This window comes from Mauremys reevesii, linkage group 2 (assembly GCF_016161935.1).
Source record: "Mauremys reevesii isolate NIE-2019 linkage group 2, ASM1616193v1, whole genome shotgun sequence".
NCBI classification, from domain to species: domain Eukaryota; kingdom Metazoa; phylum Chordata; order Testudines; family Geoemydidae; genus Mauremys; species Mauremys reevesii.
This window is the reverse complement of record NC_052624.1, coordinates 79,498,674-79,521,746: the sequence shown is the minus strand read 5'-3', so window position 1 is coordinate 79,521,746 and position 23,073 is coordinate 79,498,674. Positions and strand designations below refer to the sequence as shown.

Genomic DNA, 23,073 nt, shown 5'->3' with positions numbered 1-23,073 from the left:
GTCTAAGAAGGAGGAGATTTTTTTAAAGGCCCTGAGGTACCTAACTCCAGTTGACTTTCAGCATAGACACTTCAGACAAGGAATGCCATTGCTTAAGGGCTTGATGCAAATCCCCTTGAAATCACTGGGAGTTTCTTGGATCAGAGCCTAAGAATGCACAATACCACTAGACAACCAGTTTAGGACCGGGAAAGAAAACTGCCACGTCCATTTGAAACTGCAAGGAGAAGATAGCAATGAGAGTTGATATTTATTGGGAGGGAGGATTAGCTCAGTGGTTTGCACATTGGCCTGCTAAACCCAGGATTGTGAGTTCAATCCTTGAGGGGGGCATTTAGGGAAGTGGGGTAAAAATCTGTCTGGGGATTGGCCCATGATTTCCTGTGGTCTCTTCCAACCCTAATATTCTATGATTCTAAAATGGTGTTGTTAGCAATGTTACTGGCCAATAGGCAGACTCTGGAAAAATCTTAATTTGACAAACTATGTGTCTGACATCCCAAAAGGTGGAAGTTAGAGTTCCACCATGCTTAAACTCTTCAGACCCAGCTTTGGAAGACATAGGGTAGAGCCCCTTTCCCAGACAGGAGAGGGAAAGTATAATATAACCTTTAGGGTTTAAAAAGCAGTAGGGCACTCGAAATAAATAAGGGGGGGCGCTTTTAAGGAGTGGAGTAAACTTTAAAATGATACTGAACTTTGTTTAGCTTAGCGAGTGTGACAGGATGTTTTTGACTAAGTATCATTTATTCATGTTTCAAGATACATAAGCAGTGCCCACGCAGAGCTCTTGTTGCCTTTGCTAAAAAGCTGAATGTGCAGCTGCATCAAAAATAAAGCCAGCAGCCACTCCTTGCCTCCAAAACATAACCAACCACAATAAATCAAGCCCAACCGGCACTTCATCCCCCATATATGCTAGCTCTTGTTATGCCCCATGCTTCCTAAAATCCTGGGGAAATAGTTCAGCCTTGCAGCACGACCTAAAGATTAACAAATTTGGGCTAGTTTGAAGCAGAAGGCGAGAGGAGCAGGTTCCAGCGTTCAGGACCCCTCAATGAGAACAACTTGAGAACAGCTCACTCTCTTACTCTGACAGGCCTCTGCTGACTCCTCATGGCAGGGTGGCACAGAGAAGGAGGTACTCTCTCAAACATACAAATCACAAGGCAGGATAAATCAAAACCAACACCTTAAGTCTACCTGAAAATCAGTATACAGCCAGGGCAGTTCACTGAGCACTGATGGCATCTTTTTGGGGCAACAAACTCTGTTTAATAACGGAGCTGTGACATTCTGCACCAATTTCAGTTTCGGGGTTGAATTCAGCCATGCCAAACTCATGAAAAAAAATGCAGAAATTGGACTTGTTTTTGGCTTAATTGGCTTATGAGTTGCTTGTTGGCTAGTTTTTGGCTTTTAGCTTGTTGCTTATTGTAGCTTGTTGCTGCTTTTTTTTTTTTTTTTTTTTTATCAGCTCCCAGCAGGCAGGGGTAAAGGTAGGGGAGAGTGTTGGGTGCACAGCAGGCCCACCATGCCGGGTGGCATCTAGTCACATAGAGTGTTGGGGTTCTTAAGGATTGGCTTGTTTTGGCCTTGTTTTGAAATGGGATTAGGCTGATTTTTGGCTTATTGTGGAAGTCGAGGTGCTTATTTTCTGCGTGAAAGTGGGCAACTGTGGTTGAATTACAGCTGATCCAAGTTTTTTTCCCCTAACACTGGGGTAGTGCACCACTTTTTTGTTTGTTTTCTTTATGATAGAAGAGGATAACACCACCTCCTCTCTGGGGCCTTTCTGTTGTTAATTTTATCCCTCTTGATTTACTTTACCTTCAGAAAGATCAGAAATGCCTAGTCTCTCCTGGTTTTGCTGGGGGGCCACTGGGACATGTTTAGTGTGAGCTCTATCACCTTAACAGTGTGTGTGTGTGGGGGGGGGGAAACAACAAGCGGGTTGTTTTTTTGTTAGTTTCTTTAAAAATATATATATAATTCTGACTTTCTTTATATATCATGAAGAAGCAAAAGAAGGCCAATGTGTTTGTTCCTTCGCAGGCCTCCCACAAAAAGTAGGACCAGATCCAGTATATTGCAATAATCTACTCTTGAGATGATGTAGGCACTGATCACAGTAGCAAGGCCCATATCTGAGGGAAACGACCACAAATTCACAGCCAGATCAGGGGGAAGGGGTGGAACCTTTCCTGAAACTAACAGCATTTGGGGTTCCAACGGGCTCCCCCCCTCTCCAGATGGTGAGCTCTAGCTACTATAATTGGCAACCATCCTCAGGAACAACAACAGAATAATTCTCACTGTGACTTCTAATTGCTTCTCTTCCACACACACCCATGCTCCCTCTCTCCTCCTCTCCCCCAGTACAACCTTTTCAGCATTACCTTGTACTTATCTGGATTGAGCTTCAAGCAGTTAGCTCTCATCCATACTCCAATCTCCCCCAAACACTGATTAAGGCATTCATCAGCAGTGCCTGGGTGGGATGAGATAAAAATATAGAGTTGGGTGTCAACAACTTATCGAAAGCACCACAGCCTATGCTTCCTGACTAACTCTCTTAGTCGCTGGCCCTGGATACATATTGAACAAGAGGGGACATAGGATGGAACCCAGTGGAACTCCACATGACAGTACTTTTAGGAGAAAGAGCTATCGCCCAACACCACCCTCTCAGCCTGTTACCCAAGAGCAGCTCTGCCCACTGTAGCTACTACCTACAGGACTGTCAATAACACCTTTTCCTCAATGGCCTTGAAGGTAGCCAATAGATCAATAAATATCACCATGGACACACAATCTTTGTTAGCAGGAGAAGGTAATCTAGGAAGTCCACAGTGCAGTCTGTGGCATATTCAGGTCTGTAGCCAGAGCAACAAGGGTCAAGGATATTCTGGGCATCTAAATACTCAGAGTTGGCTTGCCCTAACTGTCTCTATAATCTGAACCCAGAAGGAAAGAGTAGATGCTGGACAATACATAACCAAATTGTAAGTATCAAGCTTTGGCTTCTTGAGCAAGGGTCTCACAGCTGCTTCCTTAAGAGAAGCGGACACATACTCTCTCTTAAGGGAAGAGTTGATACTCTTCATCAGCAATGGACTCATTTTATCTCTGTTTTAAGTGCAATTGAGTAAAAGTAGGTAATTATGAACATGCATTTCTTTAGTTTGGAACCACACACAGGGAATTTAGAGTAGGATCACAGAAAACACAGGATTGACCATAATCAGCTAACATGTTTTTAAATACCTTTATCTCTGTTCTATATAAGGTGCCACGTAGTGTTTAAAAACATGTTAATTAACATGTGGCTAACCAGACCTCATTTTCCAAGTCTAGACAGAGTTATAGTCTAAACATTTTGGCCAACTTCTGAAGAAATAAAAATAAGGACAGCTAATTAGAATTTGGCTAATATCCATATTGAAATGTACTTTCAGTCAGCATTCAAAGTCTTCTATTCCCATTTGTTGAACATTGGGTTTCCTGCAGTCTTACTATTAATTCCTGCCAAAATGGCAGTCCCAGCTTCTCTGAGTTCTGTTTTTGTTTAATAAAATGTAATAAATACCAAATTGGTTTATAAACAAGACTGAATTCCGGACTTGCAGAAGCACAGGAGTCTTCTTTTAGTCTCACCCTGGAGCAGAGATCTCTCTCTGATTCTTACAGTTCTTTTCTAGGATGGAAAAAAATCACATGGTTATCAGACCTTTTGACTTTTGAGGGTGGGGAAAAAATGGGAAGCAATTTTTCCTTCTTTCCATGAGGAATGGAAAACTCTGCTTTATGTTGAAAACTCTGGCTTCCTGTGCACCGCGCAGAACCTCACCCACCCATGATCATGACTTACGGACTTTAAAAGTTACAGAAAATCCACTATTTACTCTAGTTCAAGCCAGCAAGTGACCCATGCCCCATGCTGCAGAGGAAAGTGAAAAAGGCCTAGAGTCTCTGCCAGTCTGACAGAAAGTTCCATCCTGACCTCAGATATGGTGATCAGTTAGACCCTGAGCCTGTCAGCAAGGCTCATCAGCCAGACACATGATAAAGAATTCACTGTAGTAACTCAGAGCCCTCCCCATCTAGTGTCCCATCACTGGGCACTGGAGATATTTTCTACTAGCTGTTGCAGATGGACCACATGCCACTGTAGGCAATCCCTTCATACTGTCCCCTCCATAAACTTACCAAGCTCAATCTTGAAGCCGATTAGGTTTTTTTGCCCCATTGCTCCCCATTAAACTGTTTTGAGTTTGATTTCCACTTCGGATGTGGTAATTTCTGCTTCCAAATACGCATTTCCATTAACCACTCTGCCATTACCCCAAGCTCCTCATTACTCTTATTTAAAACTGAGGCAAAGTATTTGTTTAGGTTCTGGGCCATGCCTAGATAATCTTTAATCTCCACCCCATCTTCAGGATTTAACAGTCACACTTCTTTTCTTTACATTTATATGGCTAAATAATCTTTTACTATTGGTTTTAATTTCCTATTCCTAGGTCTAACTCTGCTTGGCTTTTGGCAGTTCTCAATTTATCCTTACACTTTCTGACCTCTAAGAGGTAGCTTTCCTTGCTGATCCATCCCGTCTTCTATTCCTTGTAAGCTTTCTGCTTTCTCTTAATAACCAGTTTGAGATGCTTGTTCACCCAGTTTGGTCTGCAACCTTTCCCTATGAATTTTTTCTCCTTGCTCAGGATGCAGCTCCAGATAATTTCTGCAAGTTTGACTTAAACTAATTCCAAGCTTCCTCCACATTCAGATTCTTGAGTTCTTCAGTCTAGTCCACTTTTCCAGCTACTTCTCTTAATTTTTTTAAGTTTGCCCTTTTGAAATCAAGGACCTTAGTTGCTAACCAATTTTTGTCTATCCTTCCATTTAGTTTAAACTGAATTAGCTCATGATCACTCAAACCAAGGCTGCCCTCTACAACCAGTTCTTCTATGAGGTCTTCAGTGTTTACCAATACTAAATCTAAAATGGCATCATATTTTGTTGGTTTGCTGACCATTTGGTGAAGAAATCTGTCAGCTATCACATCTAGGAATATAGTATCACTTGTCCTGCAATCTATAGCTGGGAAATTAAAGTCTTCCATAATTACACAATTCCTGGTAGTGTTGATTTCTTTAAAAATATTAAATAGGTCTTTCTTCATGTTCAGAATAGATTCTGGGGGGTCTGTAGCATACTCCAAGCACTAGCCTCATAGAGCCTCTTTCTTCTCCAAAGTGATTTTGACCCAACCAGATTGTTTTATCTGTTCTATCACTTTTAATTTTTTTACAGTCTATCTTGTCATTAATATACAATGCTACTCCACCACCTTTATCTTTATTTCTGTCTTTCTTTAGCAGTACATACCCTTCAATATCTGTACTCCAGTCATGATAATTATTCCACCATGTTTCTGTTATTGCTATAATATCTGTTTTCACTTCCTGCACCGGTCATTCTAGTTTCTCCATTTTGTTATCCAGACTTCTTACATTGGTGTACATATATCTTAGTTGTTGTTGCTTGGCTTTGCCCAGATTCCTCTCCCTATTAGGTACGGTCATTCTACTGCCAGTATTGCCTACTTGACTGTTAGTGCCAATACCAGTGACATTCCTCTTGGTGTCCATTCTTCAACCCTCTATTGTTCCATTCTTCATTGCTGTATTCTGTCTTACTTGATTTTTCCTCCTGCTCAGCATTAGAATCAGGCCTGGAGATTACATGAGCATCTCCCAACTGTCTACCCTGAATTCCTAGTTGAAAGCTGTTTTAATCAGTTGTGCCAGCCTCCATCCCAGCACTCTCTTTTCCTCTCTATTCAGGAGGAGTCCATCCAATGAAAACAGACCTCTATTTGTGAATTCCACCCAGTGGTCGAACATCCCAAAGCCCTTCTTATAGCTCCATTGCCTGAGCCATCTGTTGATCATCATAATCTGGTCTCACCTTCACTCTCCTCCTCTAAGGACAGATTGAATACCACTAACGGTCACCTGAACATCCATTTCTTTAATGTCTTCCCCAGCCAGGCATAGTCTCCCTTACTGCTGGATTCTCACTGGAATGCATCATCATTGTCTTTCATGTGGGAACAAATCAGTGGGTTCTAGGATACTTTAGAGCCTCAGGTTCACATCCTATATCTTAGCTCCTGGCAAACAGCATACCCATCTGTTCGGTGGATCAGCTCTGGTGACAGGCCTGTCTGTTCCTCTTAGTAGGGAGTCTCCAGTCATGTAGACCTGCCTCTTCCCAATGTTGGTGCAATTGTCTGGCCTTCCTCCTTTTGTTCTTTCTGGCTGCAAGTCCTATGTCTTTTGTTCTCACTTGCAATCTTCTGAGAGTCATCCTCTATCCTCCTGAGGCTCCGAGCTCTGGCTATCTCCACTGATTCTTCCCCTCTGCTTCTCTTCTTTGCCCTCCCACTTTCTGTTACTACCTTCCATGCCCTTTCATTTTCCAAGTCAGCAAACCTGTTCCTCAGCTCATCTGTTCAAATCCCCTTTAAAACTCAATAGTAGTTTCTGCCTGCATCTCCCAACCTTAGATCTTTTCTTCCATCAGATCTATCATGCAGCACTTCATACAAACAAAGCACCTATCAAGTACCTGCTCCAGGATAATGTACATCCCACAGCTTCCACATCCAGTCATCTTCATTGTCTCTTCCATTCCTTGGGTCACTGCCACTGCTACCTCTATGGCTGTCATAGCCTTCCTGCCTAAAGTCCTGTCAACGAGAAGAAAAGCACATGCACGCACACAAGTCTTCCCCCCCCTTCCAATGTCTCGCCTCAGACTCCCCCATTTTCAGCACTGTTTGCTGGCTCCTGTGTGCTGCGCCCAAGATTGAGATATTTCCTTTTCTCCGTGCCATTGTGCTATTGATTTATAAGATCTGACCAGATGTCTTGTCTCAGTGCTGAACTATGCACTAACTTAAAAATGAGAAGTTTTTCTAATTGTTGGACTATACGATTATTGAGTCATAGAAACTTTTTTCCTAGTTTTTTTTTAATGTGACAGTGATGCAGTTTAAAATGATTTTCAGTTGTTTAAATAATAATTCTAGAAGGTCACATTTTGTCCTGAAACAGGTTTTATGATGAAAGCTGCATTACTCAAGGGTTAGGAAAATAACACCATTACTCATGGATTACAAACTACAAGATAAACATTGTTGAGAAGAAGGGGCAATATATTTTTCCTGGGTGTTATCTGTAGCACCAACAGTCTGATACTGTGAGTGTTTTCATCTGCACCCTTTACTTTACATATGCTAAATTAAAATAGCTTTAGAAAAATACTCACCAATGTACTATACAGTGCTGTTCCCCATATCTGTTACTAGTTATATCACCTCTATTCATGACCAATTCCCAGGGTCTACAGACCATGAGTCCTTAGGGGCATGAGACACAGGCGCTCACATTAGCTGTTCCTCCACAAAAATGCTACCTAGAAACCTACCCCATGGATGTGCTGGAGAGAGAGAAGAGGAGTGGGGGTGGGGTTGGAAGAGACTCCCATTTCTTTTCTCAGTACATTGTAATGTACAAACTTGATCTGTTTTACAGCTGAGTGGGACATCTGTGTTTCACTTTGGGAACACTTTGCTGTATAATCTAGACTAATTCAGAATCTTGTGAATTGTTCCTGACTTTTTTTGAAAGAGACCTTTTTTTTCCCCAGAGATTTTTCTATCAATATGATTTTTCAGTTTGCAAACTTTACATCTCCAGCTTACGTTTCACAAAGTGCTGCTAATTCCACTACTAAAGAAAAGCTAATGTTGTGTCAGGAAAGAGGGAAGTAAACAGCCAGCACTCTTGCCCACCAAGCAAAAACAGCCTTTAGCAGAAGAAAGTAAATCTCTCTCCCACCCTTGTCACTCTTAGGACATGCAACTGTAGACTGTTCTTGTGTCAAGGTGGCTGTGCTTTTGTGGTGGCAGCTCTCTTCAAAGCCAGGCTGGCTATGCTCCGCAGGCGTAGTTATCGTCAAAGCTCCTATGGCAGCTTGACTCTGGTCACCATAGCTCCATTTCCAGCTACTTCCCCATACAGTAGAGACCCCCACAAGCACTGCTGGGGCAGCATTTCCACATGTTTTCAAAGCTGCTATTCAAACGAGAATGGTTTAAATGTCAGTTGATACCAAATGGGCACCATTGTACTGAATTAGTGAAAAACGGCTTGGTGTATGGAAAAGATGTTCCATTAGCGTGAGGTACTACCCTGAAGTGTGACTTGAAAAGTGTCATCGTGGGGTTACCGTGTTATTGTGTCTCAGTGATCTCCGTATAACCACTTCACTTTACACCATAAACAGGATAGATTTACTAGCTACCAGCTCAGCAAACTTGAGACTATGTCTACACTACTGCGGGATCGACGCTGCTGCAATCGATGCACCAGAGGTCGATTTAGCAGGTCTAGTGAAGACCCACTAAATCAATGGCAGAGCGCTCACCGGTGGACTCCAGTATTCCACCAGGAAAGAGAGGAGTAAAGTAAGTTGATGGGAGAGCATCTCCTGTCGACCCAGTGCAGTGTAAACACCTCAGTAAATCGACCTAAGCTATGTTGACTACAGCTAAATTTAGCGTAGCGTAATTTAGGTCAATTTACCACGATAGTGTAGACATAGCCTCAGCTTGGGATCTGACAGTCAAATTGTGCTTTTGGTTCATTACCACCAGTAATAAAGATCCTGCAGGTCAAATCCCATCCTCAGTGACATGATCTGTGTAAGTGTGATGTCTTCATTGGGCATTGCCATGGCAATTTAACAATTCTGCTGATAGTTGTGCAAGGTCAAATAGAATCCAGCCCATTCTCCCATAGCTATGGTGTTCCTGTAGGATGTAAAAAGGACCAAAGCTATGCGATGGTACTAAAGCAAGGAGATGGGTCTCTGAATAGATCATAGTGGGGGAGCAGATCTGTTGAGAAGTCATTTTTTAGTCACTATTCTCATCTAGATCCATATAATCCATCCTAGAATAATCTTTTGGATTATCCATTACATTTTTGGTTTTCTGTGACACAAACATATATCAGATAATGCAGTGGCTGGCTCAAAAAACTACTGATGTATTTTCAGATAAGAATTCCCATTGAGTTTAGTTTTGTCTTGAAACCAGAACAAAGCACTTTGAATGAGAAAAAAGAATGCTTACAAAACTGGCTGTGCTTGAAGAGGGTAGCATCTGGTTTGAGTGAGTGAGTGCTTGCCTTGGTTATTTGCTCAAATGCAAGGGTGATGGAATTAATTTAGACTCCCTCTTCAAGCACCTTGTTTGATCTTTTTCCTAGGAAAATAAAAATGAATGATGGAACTGGATCCAGGCCATTTTCTGTTTGATTTTTTTTTTCATGTTAATCAGGTGGTTGCACTTCCTTTTCTATTCAATAGCCCAGAAACAGCATAGATAATAGATTCCTCACCTTTGCCATGGTTACACTAAAGAAACATTGTAAGAAGTTGTTCTGTGAAACGTCTTTAAATTACTTCTCTAGAGAGATTTTTATGTGAAAAGCGATTTTCTTGTGTTTTTAGGGGCTGGGAATACAAATTGCAAAGTTGCAATTGTGATGGCCAAAAATAAAAATCTTTCTGCATCCAGGTAAGAATTAAATTGTTACGGAGACATTTGTTCAGGATCCAAGCAATGAGATTCAAATTAAAAACCCATTTATTGAACCAGCCATTGCTCAAAACACCTTTACATGGAACCATTTTAATTGCATTGGTCAGTTAGAGTTGAGTATGGTTTAGAAATGGAACCTTAGGCCAAATACGTACCCTCAGAAATCTAACTGACCAAACTTCAGAATTTCTCAGATAAAGAGTCCAAGTCATAAGATACTCTTGATCTGTGTGGATTGGATCAAGGACAACATATGGCCTTAATGTCTTTAGTTCTCCCTTCAGCCTTTTGAAAATGTATCCTTTAAAATCAACGTAATGAATATTCACTTTTTAAAACTAAAGCCTACCACCAGACCTGATTTACATTTTTAATTCATTTAATTGTGTTATTAAAGCATAACTAGAGGAGGGAATGGTTCTATGAATATTAATAAAGGCAAAACTATACACAGTTTGTCAGATCAGAAAAATCAAGAATCAAATCAAAAGGCCTGAATCCTGCTCCTACTGAAGTTAATGCCAAAACTCCCTGTAGCAGGGTGAACCTCTGCTCCTGCCCTGAGGGGTTTAAAAGTGGCCTGGCAGGGCTTGAGAGCTGCTGCTCTAAAAGCTGGGCTGATTGAGGGAGTGGCTGCAGGTGAGGCCACGCCCCAAACTGAGCCACAGCTGGCCCCTATAAAAGGCCAGGGAGGCCAGAGGCCCAGAAAGTCTCTCTCTGCCTTCAGAGAGAGAAGGGCCTGGCTGCAGGGAGCTTGAGACTGGATACCTGAGTGAAGCAGGGCTGGGGACAGGCTGAGGAGCTCCAGGCTGGAAAGCCCCAGGCTGCGGCCTAGCGAAGGGCCAACAGGTACTGGGGGTTGCAGAGGGCAGCCCAGAGGTAGGCTAAGGCAGCAGGTCCAAACCCCTTTGCCAGTGATGAGTAGGCTGATACTTCAGTCTGCCCCAGAGTGTGGGGCTAGACAATGACTGGCAGTAGCCAATACTGAGGCAAGGTGGGGATAGAGGGTGGGGATTCCCTTAGAGGGGAGACCCTGAGAGAAAGGGGTTACTGCTGAGGGGCAGCACCCCATGTAAAAGGGCACTGGGTCCAGGGAGGGACACGGGGGCCAGAGGACAGGTGGATCACCAGCCTGCAGAGGGCGCTCCAGCACTGAAACGAGCTAATTCCCAGAGTCACCAGCAGGAGGCGCCCAGGGGTGAGTCCGACCCGTCTACACTCCCATTAACATAAATGGGGCAAGATCGAGATGCCAGTATACATGGAAAAGTTAATTGAATCACGGGGTTTAACAGTTCATTCATATCACAAGTTCTGAAAGCAGGGACCTTAGTATTTCCTCAGGCTTCTCAACCCAACTATTCCTGACATAATGTATTGTAGTTACATGTACATCAAGCAGAGAGAAAAATATGAAGGCATCTATTTTGATGCTTACTATAGAACCTTAGGCTCACACTCAGGGCGCACACCTTCTATCTGGCACCCTTCTCTGAGTGTTGGAACCCAATGTCCAGCTGCGCAGCCCCCCTGGGTACAGCATTTTACCTTCCTTTCTCCCCCTTGCTCCCCATTCTTAAACACATCTCTCTCCTACATCTCCACCCACATGTGTAGCACAGGAGAGTACAGATCATACAAAACTTTTTAAAAGTTGTACTTAAAAAAAAAAAATCTAAAATAGCTATTGAGATTTCTCCTAACTGTTACTTTTGTCTTGATCAGGTACAGACAGCACAGTATGATCATAGTTCCACTGGACATACCAGGCTTGAAACTTGTAAGACCTCTTTCCGTGTTTGGCTACCTGGGTAAGGATGAAATCGTAATTATCAGCCCTGTTTGCATTTGTATGAGCCCACTCGGGATCTCAGGAGTAATAATTATACTATAAACATAAAGTACTAAAGACACTCCTTGAATGCATATCTAATAGGAACATCAGTACTGAGCACTGTAATTTGTGAGTGAATATTGGCTAGAACCAATTTTATACATGGATATTTTGCTTTTTCTTTGTTTGATTAGATCAGCCCCACGGTGGACATTTTGAAATACATTTTAATGAAGTGCGAGTACCTGCCTCCAATTTAATACTAGGTGAGCTTCACTGTTAACTGTTCTTTGAAAGTCACTGCAATGATACTAACAAAGTAATTGTGGCCTTTTAAAATCTGATGAAAGCTGTGATGAATAACCTTACTATGTAGGGAATATGCCATTAAGCTTTTGTTCTTCCTTTGTATGTTTAGCTTTCTCTTGGAGAGAGAATTTCATTCTTGACAGTAGTGTCAACAGGAGTTGAATTGGGCCAGCACACAGTCCCTTAGCGGTACTTTTCTGCCTTAAAACATCTCTGACTAGTCTGCAGCATCTGAGTTGTCTCCTCTTCATAGCAGAAGAGGAGACAAATTGTGCTTAATCTGTTTCCAACCTATTGACCTTCTGCTCAGCCAGGAAAGGGGTTCAGAATGTTATCTTTCTGCAATAACCTAACATTGCAGAATACTCTTAGTTTTTATCTTTTTGGTTTTTAAGTAGATATGGTTGCTGTACCAGCAGTGCCAAAATTCCTCCTGCACTGTGGCAGGCCAAAGCAAAGGCTATGGAGTTCTTATCCAAGAACAAACAAACCTCTTAGAAGTTTCCTTCCTTCCTTCCTAATTCCTTCTGAATACAGCCCAGGCCTCTCAACAGACAGGTCTGCCTCAAAGTCTTTCAAAACAGAATTCTGATGTAGCCTACGGCCATGCTATCCTGAACAAGCCTGATCTCGTCAGAATTCTGCATAGGCAACAATAGTTATTACTTGCCCCTTCTTGTAGGAGGAACGTTTTGACCTCTCTGACTCACACCAAGTCTCATCTGGGGAGAAGCTAGGATTTATATAGCTTCTTCGCCCACCATGTAAGTGCTTTGCTGAATCAGAGTTTTATTGAATCACTCTTGGAACTGATCTTTCAGTTGAACATTCATCAGTTACGCTCTGGGAACCACAAATTAAAAAACCTCAACTGCCATAAAGTTGATAAAAATGTAAGAAATTAGGTAATTCAAACCCAACTGGAAACCAGAATAATAACCCCTTAGGCACAAATAGTATTGACAGAACCTGAAGAGAGAGTGGGAGTTGCTGTGTGTTGCTTTGTGTGAATACATATAGGTATTAAACAATTAAAATGGCTACAGTGCTGCAAAATAATCTTTGTAAAGAAGCTCCTCTCTAGGGTAGCATCAGCCAATGCCTGCAGTATGGCCACTGATTTTCTTCAGAGCGGAGGTGCGCAGTTATTTGAAGCATTGAAATGAGTTCCACATGGCCATTTTGTTTCCCACCACACAGGTGAAGGAAGAGGTTTTGAGATCGCTCAGGGTCGGCTTGGGCCAGGCCGTATTCACCACTGCATGAGATCCATAGGTACAGCTGAATCTGCTGTACAGATAATGTGTGAGCGTGCAGCTCAGAGGGTGACCTTTGGGAAGAAACTGTACCATCATGTAAGCACACTACCTCTTTGCCTAGTTTGCTATGAATACCCCTTTGCTTAGCTCATGTGGAAGCTTGGGATTCTAACATCCACGGTAACAATCACTCTAGAAAAGGTTGAGATGTCAGACAGCATTACACATAACCGCCAATTCCCATCAACTCTGAGATGCTGTAGGTTAAATATCTGTCTCAGATTGGAAAGAAAATATTAAAGGTTGGGAGAGTCTCAGTTTTGATTGTGCCAAGATCTGCAATCTGAGTGAATTCTTATAGTTTTCCTAACAAGTACTAAAGCCCCATTCACTGTATTTAAATACACATTTTGTAGCAGAGTTTTGGCTGGTTTTCTCTGATCCGCATGGACCAGGACTCCAGAGGCAGGGCACGTCTGCAAACCCTGGACTTGTTTTCGCGGGCACAAATTTGCATTCACCATTATTGGGCACTTAGATGTCTAGCTTTGACTTGTGGGCCCAGTCATTGACTGGGCACTGTGTGATCATAGCCAGAAAATAACTTTATTTTTGCCAGTGCAATTCAATGTTAAGGCCAGGCTGAGTATTTGGCCTGATATGTCAGACATTCCTTCCTGACAGCATTTGCCTGTTTTGCTATGTCTGTAAATTGATGTGCTGAAGACTTCCTTTGGTTGGCAGACATCAAGTATTTCTGGGTCTCAGCCAAGCAGACACAAATGTTTGTTTGTCTTTTTTCCACAAAGTAAAGGCTTGGAAAGAAGTGATTGCAGCAGATTCTAGAAAACAGTTATACAGAACTGATATCATTAGAAATAGCTGTATGAGCATCTTAGCACATCACACGGAACAATTAAACACAAAACCAAAGTACTACCGTTAGCATGTCCAACAGTGGAATCACCAAGTGCACACGTTGTCAGAGCCCCTTTCAAACAAACAAACAAAGTTAGGCTTTGTCTCCAGTGGCAAGTGACGACGGTGTGAACAGCGCTTTGGCGTCAGGAGCACTCTCCTGCCCACAACACTAACATAGCCCTAGAAACAAGATTGTGGGGTAAAATTATTGAGCCAGATCCTCAGCTACATTGACTTACACTAACTGAGGCTCTGGCCTGCTGTGTTCACAAAAGGTGCAAAATGGAATTTTTATCATTTGTGAATGGCCCAGAGGCTGTTCCCTCTGAAGGGCAGCCTCATACAGGAAAGACAGCACAGGAGGGCTGTTATCAAGGTCTTAAATTACTGCAAACAAGCTGAGCTTGTGCAATTGACTATAGTGGGATTAGTAATACATTGGCAAAAATAGTAAAGAGCAAATGCACTAAGAACCACACCACAACTGTTTCCCTAGGTCGTGAAGCCCCTCATTCCCCCCTAGATTTGGACATTTGAGATAACTAATTGAACTTAGTCCCTGACACTTTTATTTTTTTTTTTTGCGTGTCGTGGAAAGACTTTGCAGGGAGGTGGGTTTGAACAGGTAGTAATGGCAACGAGAGGAGGTGCATGTAGAGCAGAAGTAGGCAACACTACCAGAACATGAAGGGAGTGGAGAGTCTGAGTAGCAAGCAGGCAGGTGCACAGAGCCAGAGCAATGGGAAGAGTCAAACAAGTGAGGATGGGCAGTTGGGTGGTTCTTTTTTCTCTCTTTTTAGATTCTAGTGTAAGAGCAGAATCACAAAAGTAGCAAAGAGTCCCGTGGCACCTTATAGACTCACAGACGTATTGGAGCATGAGCTTTCATGGGTGGCATCCGACAAAGTGGGTATTATTCACCCACGAAAGCTCATGCTCCAATATGTCTGTTAGTCTATAAGGTGCCACAGGACTCTTTGCTGCTTTTACAGATCCAGACTAACACAGCTACCCCTCTGATACTTGAAGCAGAACCACAGCAACTCTGAGGCTCGATATTGCCCATCACATCCACGAAGACACGCTGCCGTCTCTCTGTCCACTTAGGCCTTGGGCTTAAGTTGGATAAGAAAAGCTTTTGTTAGTTGACTGTGTGTCTGGTTAGTTTTAATTTATGGTTCTCTCATGTGTAGAAGAAGTGGGCTGATTTTCAGAAGTGCTGAGTACACATGATCAGCCCACTTCTATCCAGGAGCCTTATTTCCAGCATTGAAAACTTTGCAGGTGTATAGCTAAGAGAGGCAAAGGGCTGTTCTGGAAACCCGGATGATGTTGGTCTGTTTCATGCCCCCAGGTTTCTCTTTGTCTCTACAGGAGGTTGTTGCCCATTGGATTGCTGAAAGCCGCATCGCTATTGAGCAGGCCCGATTGCTTACACTGAAAGCAGCCAGCAGCATTGATACCAAGGGCAGTGCACAAGCAAGGAAAGAGGTAAATAGGGTTGGGTTGGGTTTTTTGGTCATTGAGGGGAAAAAAATTAAAGTAATAAAGAGCCCACTTTCAGGATTCGCTCCTATCTTAATAGAGCTGGTGGAAATGTTTTGACAAACCCCAGCCTGTTTATGGAAGAGAACACTGCCACAGAACATTCAATTTTCCATTTATTTTTTAACAAGATATGTTTTCCAGTTGTCAAAAAAAAAAAGGCAAACTCACTGTGTTTTGAAAAATAGAACTTGGGTGGGGTTTTTTTTGTTAATTTCCTGGCACCTCCTTGCCCTTTTCCAATCAGTTCTGCTTAATAGATTTACCCCAGTGAATCCAGCAAAAAAATACCAGGGGAAATTCTGAAATCCAAGAGTCACTACATTGTCTTAAATCTGTGCTCTCTTGTGCAAAAGCTTAATATTTTTGATCACTGCTGTTTATTAGCCACTTAGAACAGGTTAAAGATGCCCAGTCATTGATTGGATACTGGTAATCTTTTACCTGATATATTTATTTATGTTCCAGGTGAAATCATTACTTGTTGTTCTAAGCCTAAAGGTGTAAATGGGGTGGAGTGCATTTGGATGGCCTAGAGGATAGGTACAGAACCTTACTCTCTTGGGCCACAATCCTGCATGGTGTGAAGTACCCTTTCTTTGGGAGCTAGCACCTTGCAACAATTATTTGAATATAGCCCAAATTTGATATGACATGTTAGTCCAAGTGTCCCCATCACAGAACAAAGCAGTTGGCAGTCTTTGAGAGACCAAGAATTGTTGTGTGTCCAAAGACTGAATAACCTTTTGTAGCCACTGAGGTCATTCCTGAAGGTTAGGGTAAAGTCACATTAAAGGTGGAGTGGAAGCTTGCACTCCAAAGTCCCTGAGTTGTGGCAAACACACAGCTTGTTGCAATCCAGCTCTTGGAACTGGTCCTGTGGAAAAAACAGGACCAGAGCTGTGTGAAATTCCCATTTCCTACACCCCTTATGGTGGAAAACTCCTACATTCAGGTTTGTTTGTTTTGTTAAAATACAGATAGCTATGATCAAGGTGGTTGCACCCAGAGCTGTCCTTAAAGTGCTGGACTATGCAATCCAAGTTTGTGGAGGAGCTGGAGTTTCTCAGGATTTTCCTTTGGCTCGTATGTGAGTAGGAGGGATATCTATCCCATGTTTCTAAAATACTAGCAGTATTTCCCCTTTCTTGTCAAACTGGTTAAAAGGCTCTGCATTTCAGGTGGGATTGAGCCAAATTCTGCTGGGACTGGAGCTGGGCAGTTTCTTTTTGGCAAGTAATTTGATTTAAAAAAAAATGCAGTTTCAAGGGACCCAAAACTATGTGAATTTTTATCAAGTTTGTCAGATAGTTTTGACCACCCCAAAATACTCTAAATGGTTTCGTAATGTCAAAATTACATGTTTTTGACCCAATCTCAAAATTTTGTTTCAACCTCAGGCATTTTCAGAAAAGCAAATGACTAGATTTTTAAAGTTTGAGGAGTGGGGAAGATAGCCAGCTCCCTGATCACCTTTAGCCCAGGGGTTAGGACAGTCTCATGAGGTATCAGAGACCCAGGTTCAATTCCTTCCTCTGCCTGCTGAGGGATTTGAACCTTAGCCTCACATTGCAGCAGGGTGTCCTAGCCACAGGGCTCTGGGTCATTCTCAATCAGACCTGTGGAAGATGTTTTACTTTTAAACAAATAATTAGTATTAGAACAGGGACCTGAATTTAGGGCTCTCATCTAGGATATGGGAGACCCTAGTTCAAGTCCCTACTTCAGTGACTGTTTATAAATAAGTGAAACAGCTTCAACAGGAGAGACAGAATGACCCAGAGCCCAGTGGCTAAGACACGCTGCTGCTCTTCTGATTTTTACAAACTTAAATCATTTTGGATCAAACTTAAAATGGATTTTTTTTTTGTGACTGCCAGTGAATGGAACAATCCATTATCTGCCTAGCTCTAGCCATGCTGTACTCTTACACCTCCATTGAAGGCAGTGGGGCTGCATCTGAGAGCAGAATTTTGTCTCCTCTGCTCAAAGGCATTATGCCACTTCAGAGTAGAGAGGTGATATACAAAATAAACTTTTATTCAGTGAAGACCAGAAGGGACTATTGTGATCTACTTGGACTGCCTGCATAACACACTGTGGAATTTCACCCAGTGATTCTTGTATTGATCTGAATAACCTGGGGTTGAACTAGTGTGTCTTCTGATGACTCAGTGATGGAGAATCTACATTTTACACTGAATATTTTTCTAAAACTAACTCCAGCTAATCTGTCATGTGAGGGGGCTCAGTCCAGAAGAGGAACTTTGAAGAGAGTGATAATTAACTTTGATCTATTCATCCTTCCCCCCTTACAATCTGAGCAGAATCTGCCCTAGAGCTAGAGTACAGTTTACTTCCAAAGCTGGGTCTTCAGGCTCAGTTCAGAGTGCTTGTGCCAACCTTATTTAAGGACTTACCCTTTGTCTCAGCAATAGAGCACCTTATTGTTGACAATGAAAATATCCCTTAGCTGCTGGGATCACAAGTGCAGCAGGTATAAGTAGAGGTTTGAAAAATAGTTATTGTGTGTCCTGAAGCTTGTCAGTACCAGGTTCTGTTATCAGAGCACCAAGTCACAGTTTAGAGGCCAGCAATAGCTGCCAAGGCAGCTAGACCATACCCTCCTTTGGTAATCTAGGAGCAGTGATGGACCTATGCCACTGCAAGACATGGGCACAGGCTACTTCTGTTTCAGTATCAATAGTGCTTCTCATAGCTGGCTTAGATTTGTCAGTTTGCTCTCATCTATGGACCAAAATACAGTTCTGATTTCAGAGGCCCACAAGCCCTACTGCTGGCAGTAGCTGCATCGTTTGATAATAGACCAGTGCAATGGAATGGGGATTCCTGGTTCACATCCCAGCTTTCCCTGTGATCTTGGGCAAGGCACTTTGTTTCCACTCCCACCCTCTTAATAAGACAGCCCCTGCTTCAAGCCCTGTTTGTATAATACCCATCACCATGGGAGTGAGCCTAGTGGCGCTGGGTCCGCCAGGTAGTACTGTAATATTACAGTGCATTTCCAGAGGTTGAAGTGAGACTTAAGTGTAGTTCTCCCCCTCTAGTGGCCAGACATGAGCTTGCATGGCCAGCATGTGCTGTACTCTGCACTGCACTCTGGGGGGCCCATCCCTGCTGGCTTCCACTAAGGGGCTGTTTAACTACACTGTAAGATGCTGGAGGGTCCCAGAGCACAGGCTGCAGCCCAAGCCTGAACAGCTACTTCAGTCAAACAGCCCCTTAGCCTGAGTCCAAGTCAGCTGACAGGGGCCAGCCCACAGTGTACACACCCTTTCACCTTGGTGCTGGCTATTTTAAAGGTGCTGGTTCTATCCCCCTCAAGTCACTACTCCCCCCCCCCCCAAAAAAAAAAAAACAAAAAAACCCACCACCACATAGCATCTGCTGCTTGCGGTGAAAGGACAGATTCAGAGGCAGTAGCAGACAAGTCTATAGATGACCTCCATGGGGACTGAAAACAGCAGCTAGCATGGTTACAGTTAATACCCAAGGGAACTGTAGCAGTTTAGGTGTAGTGAAAAGGAAATGGTACTTAGTCGTAGAAGGATAAATGGCTCTATTCCCTCACATAGCACCAGTTAACTTGTGGGGGGAGGGATAGCTCAGTGGTTTGAGCATTGGCCTGCTAAACCCAGGGTTGAGTATTCAATCCTTGAGGGGGCCATTTGGGGACTGGCCCTGCTTTGAGCAGGGGGTTGAACTAGACCTGAGGTCCCTTCCAACCCTAACTTCAGGGCTCTGTATCTGAACTCTAAACAGGCTGCTTACATTACAGTAAAAACTGAGTCATCTGGTAGTGCAAGTGCAAATAGGATAGGCTCTTCCACCAGGCAATTGCCAGCAGATGTGGAAAGGCTTGCTGCTTAAATCAATTTGATGCTGGCTTTTCCAAGTGCTCCAATCCTGTAAAGCAGGGGTCAGCAACCTTTCAGAAGTGGCATGCCAAGTGTTTATTTATTCACTCTAATTTAAGGTTTTACATGCCAGTAATACATTTTAATGTTTTTAGGTGGTCTTTCTATAAGCCTATAATATATAATTGAACTATTTTGTATGTAACAGTTTTTAAAATGTTTAAGAAGCTTCATTTAAAATTAAATTAAAATGCAGAGCCCCCTGGACTGGTGGCCAGGACCCAGGCAGTGTGAGTGCCACTGAAAATCAGCTTCTGTGCCTCCTTCAGCATGCATGCCATACGTTGCCTACCCCTGCTGTAAATGCATGAAAAGAGCTCCTGGCTTCATGCAGTGGGTTCCTAGCTGAATTTAGTCTTGAGGAAAAATTTCCATTTTGGATTGACTCCTGTTTCCTCTAGGCTAGCGCTACTCATTAAGAGTGGCTCCTTCCCCATAACCAGTTCTGTTCTGTCAAACAATTCTACCACCACAAGTTTCCTTATTTCATGGCTGAAGGAAACAGCCTACTTTAGGTTTTCACTGAGAAGACAGGTAACTATAAAAGAAAATCTTGGGTTGCATTCTTTGCTGTGACATTACCAAGCCACACGATTAAGTGCTGGCCCTGGAGGCTCTAGAATCCACACTAATTTCAGAACAACTTCTTACACAGGTTTGCCTTTATTCGGACCCTGCGAATAGCTGATGGGCCTGATGAAGTTCACCTCTCAGCAATTGCAAAACTGGAACTACAGGACCAAGCCAAGCAACTGACCTCAAAGATGTAAAAGTTTAGTCTAATTGTACAAGAGCATTACTGCTGTTTTATGAGGAACACCTCTGAATGACTTGGAGGGAAGGGCAACACTCAGGGTATTTGAACTGAAATTATCTATATTTTTAATATTTACCAAAATGTTAATTTTCTACATTCTTTACTGATAAGTTTAATAGTTCAAGGGTAACTTGAATTTGTTTTGCTTAGAGGTACTTGTGTCCTAAGCTGTTAAATAACATTTTTCCAGTTAATCTTCCAGCTAGTGACCTGAAAGGTTACTTTATCAAGCCCTTAGTTGTTCTTATGTCACTGATGTTCTCTCAGTCCAGGCCTCTGTGAAGCTGTCTGTTTATAGGGCACTGCATCCAGCTAAAGCTTGCAGTTTACTGTTTAAGATTTAAAGTGTCACTAATGCATTGAATAAGTCTGAATAAAAGATTTCTCCCCCAACAGTCCAATGCTGCTGCTTTGCTAAAGGATCAACAGTGTTTAGGGAGACTCCATTTCTTCTAGATCTTTCCTAAAGGCAAAAAATCTTGGACAAGTGTTGCTCATACCACAAGCCAAAAATGCCTTAAATCTACCAAATGATCCAGCCCACCACAGACAAGTAATAACTGTCTATACCTTGTGTAAAGTCAAGTCGGCAGGAGTTGTGGGAGGAATTAAGGAAACAAGACAAAGCTTTTGCTTGCTCTCAGATTCTAGCCGGTTCTAAAGAAACACTTTCTGCAGCTCTTCAGCAGTGTAGTGACAGACAGGCATCATATTTGACATTGAATATTGATTTTTACTATGCATCACTTATTAACATATCAAGTTTTAGAAGGAACTATTAGTTAGGGAGCAAGTGTTGCAGGCCACACAAACTCAGACCAGAATGTGGGTATTTATTCAGCAAAGCTGAGCAAAGCCTCCACTGCTGCTACTCATGCTATTAAGCATACACTGCTATTTATATTCTGCTAGCTTGATGAGTCTATGCACAGGCAGAGGGATCATACCCAAGCTTGTAGTGTAGAGGTAGCCATCCCCTATGCCAATGGCATGTGTCTTCAGTAGACCAGACTGTGACCTCAGCAAAATCATACCACTGAATATTAAAGGACAGATTCTTTCCTCATGTGCACACGTTTACGGACAAAGGTAAAATTTCATCCATCTGTTAGTTATGGCCATAAGAATGACTTTACCCAGCTGAACTTAATGAATATGGAAGGTCAATGTTGTTAACATTATGCATAACCTCAGCTATTAGCAGTGTTTAGCTGTGTATTGGACTACATCTCCACCACTCCAGGCGGGGGTGACCCAGTACTTTTTTGTATAATTAAAAGATCAAAGGGGCAATATAATTTTGACTTGCGCTGCATTATTTATCCGAGTTGCTCTAATAGACGCCTGCTTAATATTTTCTGGACTCTTTCCTTGGAGATTGGCTGATTATTGCATTCCACCAGCACGCACTAGAAATATCTGTTCTATTAAATACCAGAAATGGAAGAATATGGTCAGTTTTTACACCTCTACCTGCATTTATAAAAGTTAGAGTATGTTACTATCTGAGTGTTTACACATTACTCTGGAATTTTCTCTAGTTTGTGTCCAGGGTATAGGACTTTCTCCTTTGTCAGACATTTGCTAGGTGATAATACTTAGAATACACAAATTTCTTCATTACATTTTTCCATCACTCAAGAACACCTCTCTCTTGCTGGCTGCTCTAGAATTCTAACTATTTCCAAGAAAGAAAGAAACATTCCACTAAAAGAACAGCTTTGTCTCAGTAACAAGGCTCTCAATTCCCTTTATTTTTAAAATTTTATGTACATATGAGTGATCTGTATAATGTACATTCAATATAGAAAGCTTTTATATACTGGATAATGTATAGAACATTTCACAATTACACTAGGTTCTTACATACCAGGTTGACTTTTTTTTTACTTTTTTTTTTCTTGCTGAAGTGTTTTCAATTTGGTAAAGCCAGTTATACATACAAGTGTCTAATGCGGTTTGATCTCAGGAAGATAATGTTAATGATTACGGACATCAGTGAACCAGTGCAGGGACAAACCTCTAGTAAGTCATGTTCAATGAGAATGATCATGTCAGGACTTGGAGCAGAGGAGGAAAATGCCCTGTTAGTGGGGATGGGGGGGGGCGGGGGGGAGGTCAGGTGACTTAGCCCAGTTCTTCTAGACTGTAGTTCAACTCCAGTCATGCTAATTCATAAAATATAAAAGTTAGGAAAAAGTTGTTTGATTCACAGTCTTGTAAACAAATAGAAAGGAACACAATGTGCTTACGTACAACAAGAAAAAAATTCTTGTGTACCCATTTGGGCTGATCCTTAGAGTGCTTATGTTATAATGTGACAGACCCACTGACTTTTTTCCCTAAAAAAAATATATTCATAGAAAAAGGAATAACACTGTCAGGAAACAACTGGAAAGGCAGTAGGAGTTCATTTCAAAGCATCAGACGGAGGAAAGTGCTGTTCCTCATCACTGGCCAATCTGCCTTTAAAAGTCTTTCATGGGTATTTCAAATCCCTTAGCTGGTATCTCCCAATTCATTGTCTACAGGGGGTGGTACACTGGGCATTACAGATGATGTCGTTCCTGCAGTAAGGTAGCCAGCAACTCCAGGCCCTGGTGGGAGGGGAGAGAAGAGAAAAATATTGATAATTAGTTTTAATATAATCAAATGGCTGTTCTGTATATTTATTCAGAATCACCCTTGTTAAAATTGTCATCTTTGACAATACTGAGACAGTTTGATTGACCTTATAGTTTTGTTAACCTTAATAAGGAGACCATCTGTTTTAT

The 23,073-nt window shown here is 42.2% G+C and overlaps 2 protein-coding genes across 8 annotated transcripts in view; one reads left to right on the top strand and one right to left on the bottom strand.

The window, feature by feature from the left end:
• ACAD11 (acyl-CoA dehydrogenase family member 11) overlaps positions 1-21,597 on the top strand; it is a 56,480-nt gene extending 34,883 nt beyond the window's left edge. For 4 of the 5 annotated variants that reach the window (XM_039522911.1, XM_039522913.1, XM_039522912.1 and 1 more), the window contains exons 14-20: positions 9,586-9,652; positions 11,402-11,487; positions 11,705-11,776; positions 13,020-13,174; positions 15,374-15,490; positions 16,525-16,634; positions 20,138-21,597. In XM_039522911.1, the coding sequence (XP_039378845.1) occupies positions 9,586-9,652; positions 11,402-11,487; positions 11,705-11,776; positions 13,020-13,174; positions 15,374-15,490; positions 16,525-16,634; positions 20,138-20,252 (722 nt within the window). In that variant the 3' untranslated portion in view covers positions 20,253-21,597. Of the gene's footprint in view, positions 1-9,585; positions 9,653-11,401; positions 11,488-11,704; positions 11,777-13,019; positions 13,175-15,373; positions 15,491-16,524; positions 16,635-20,137 lie in introns of those variants that run through there. The other variant, XR_005593725.1, reaches the window with a different exon arrangement.
• Positions 21,598-22,007: 410 nt separating this feature from the next.
• The window catches only part of DNAJC13 (DnaJ heat shock protein family (Hsp40) member C13), a 100,534-nt gene continuing 99,468 nt past the window's right edge, over positions 22,008-23,073 (bottom strand). For 2 of the 3 annotated variants that reach the window (XM_039522906.1, XM_039522908.1), the window contains one exon: positions 22,008-22,896. In XM_039522906.1, the coding sequence (XP_039378840.1) occupies positions 22,799-22,896 (98 nt within the window). In that variant the 3' untranslated portion in view covers positions 22,008-22,798. The remainder of the gene's footprint in view (positions 22,897-23,073) is intronic. The other variant, XM_039522907.1, reaches the window with a different exon arrangement.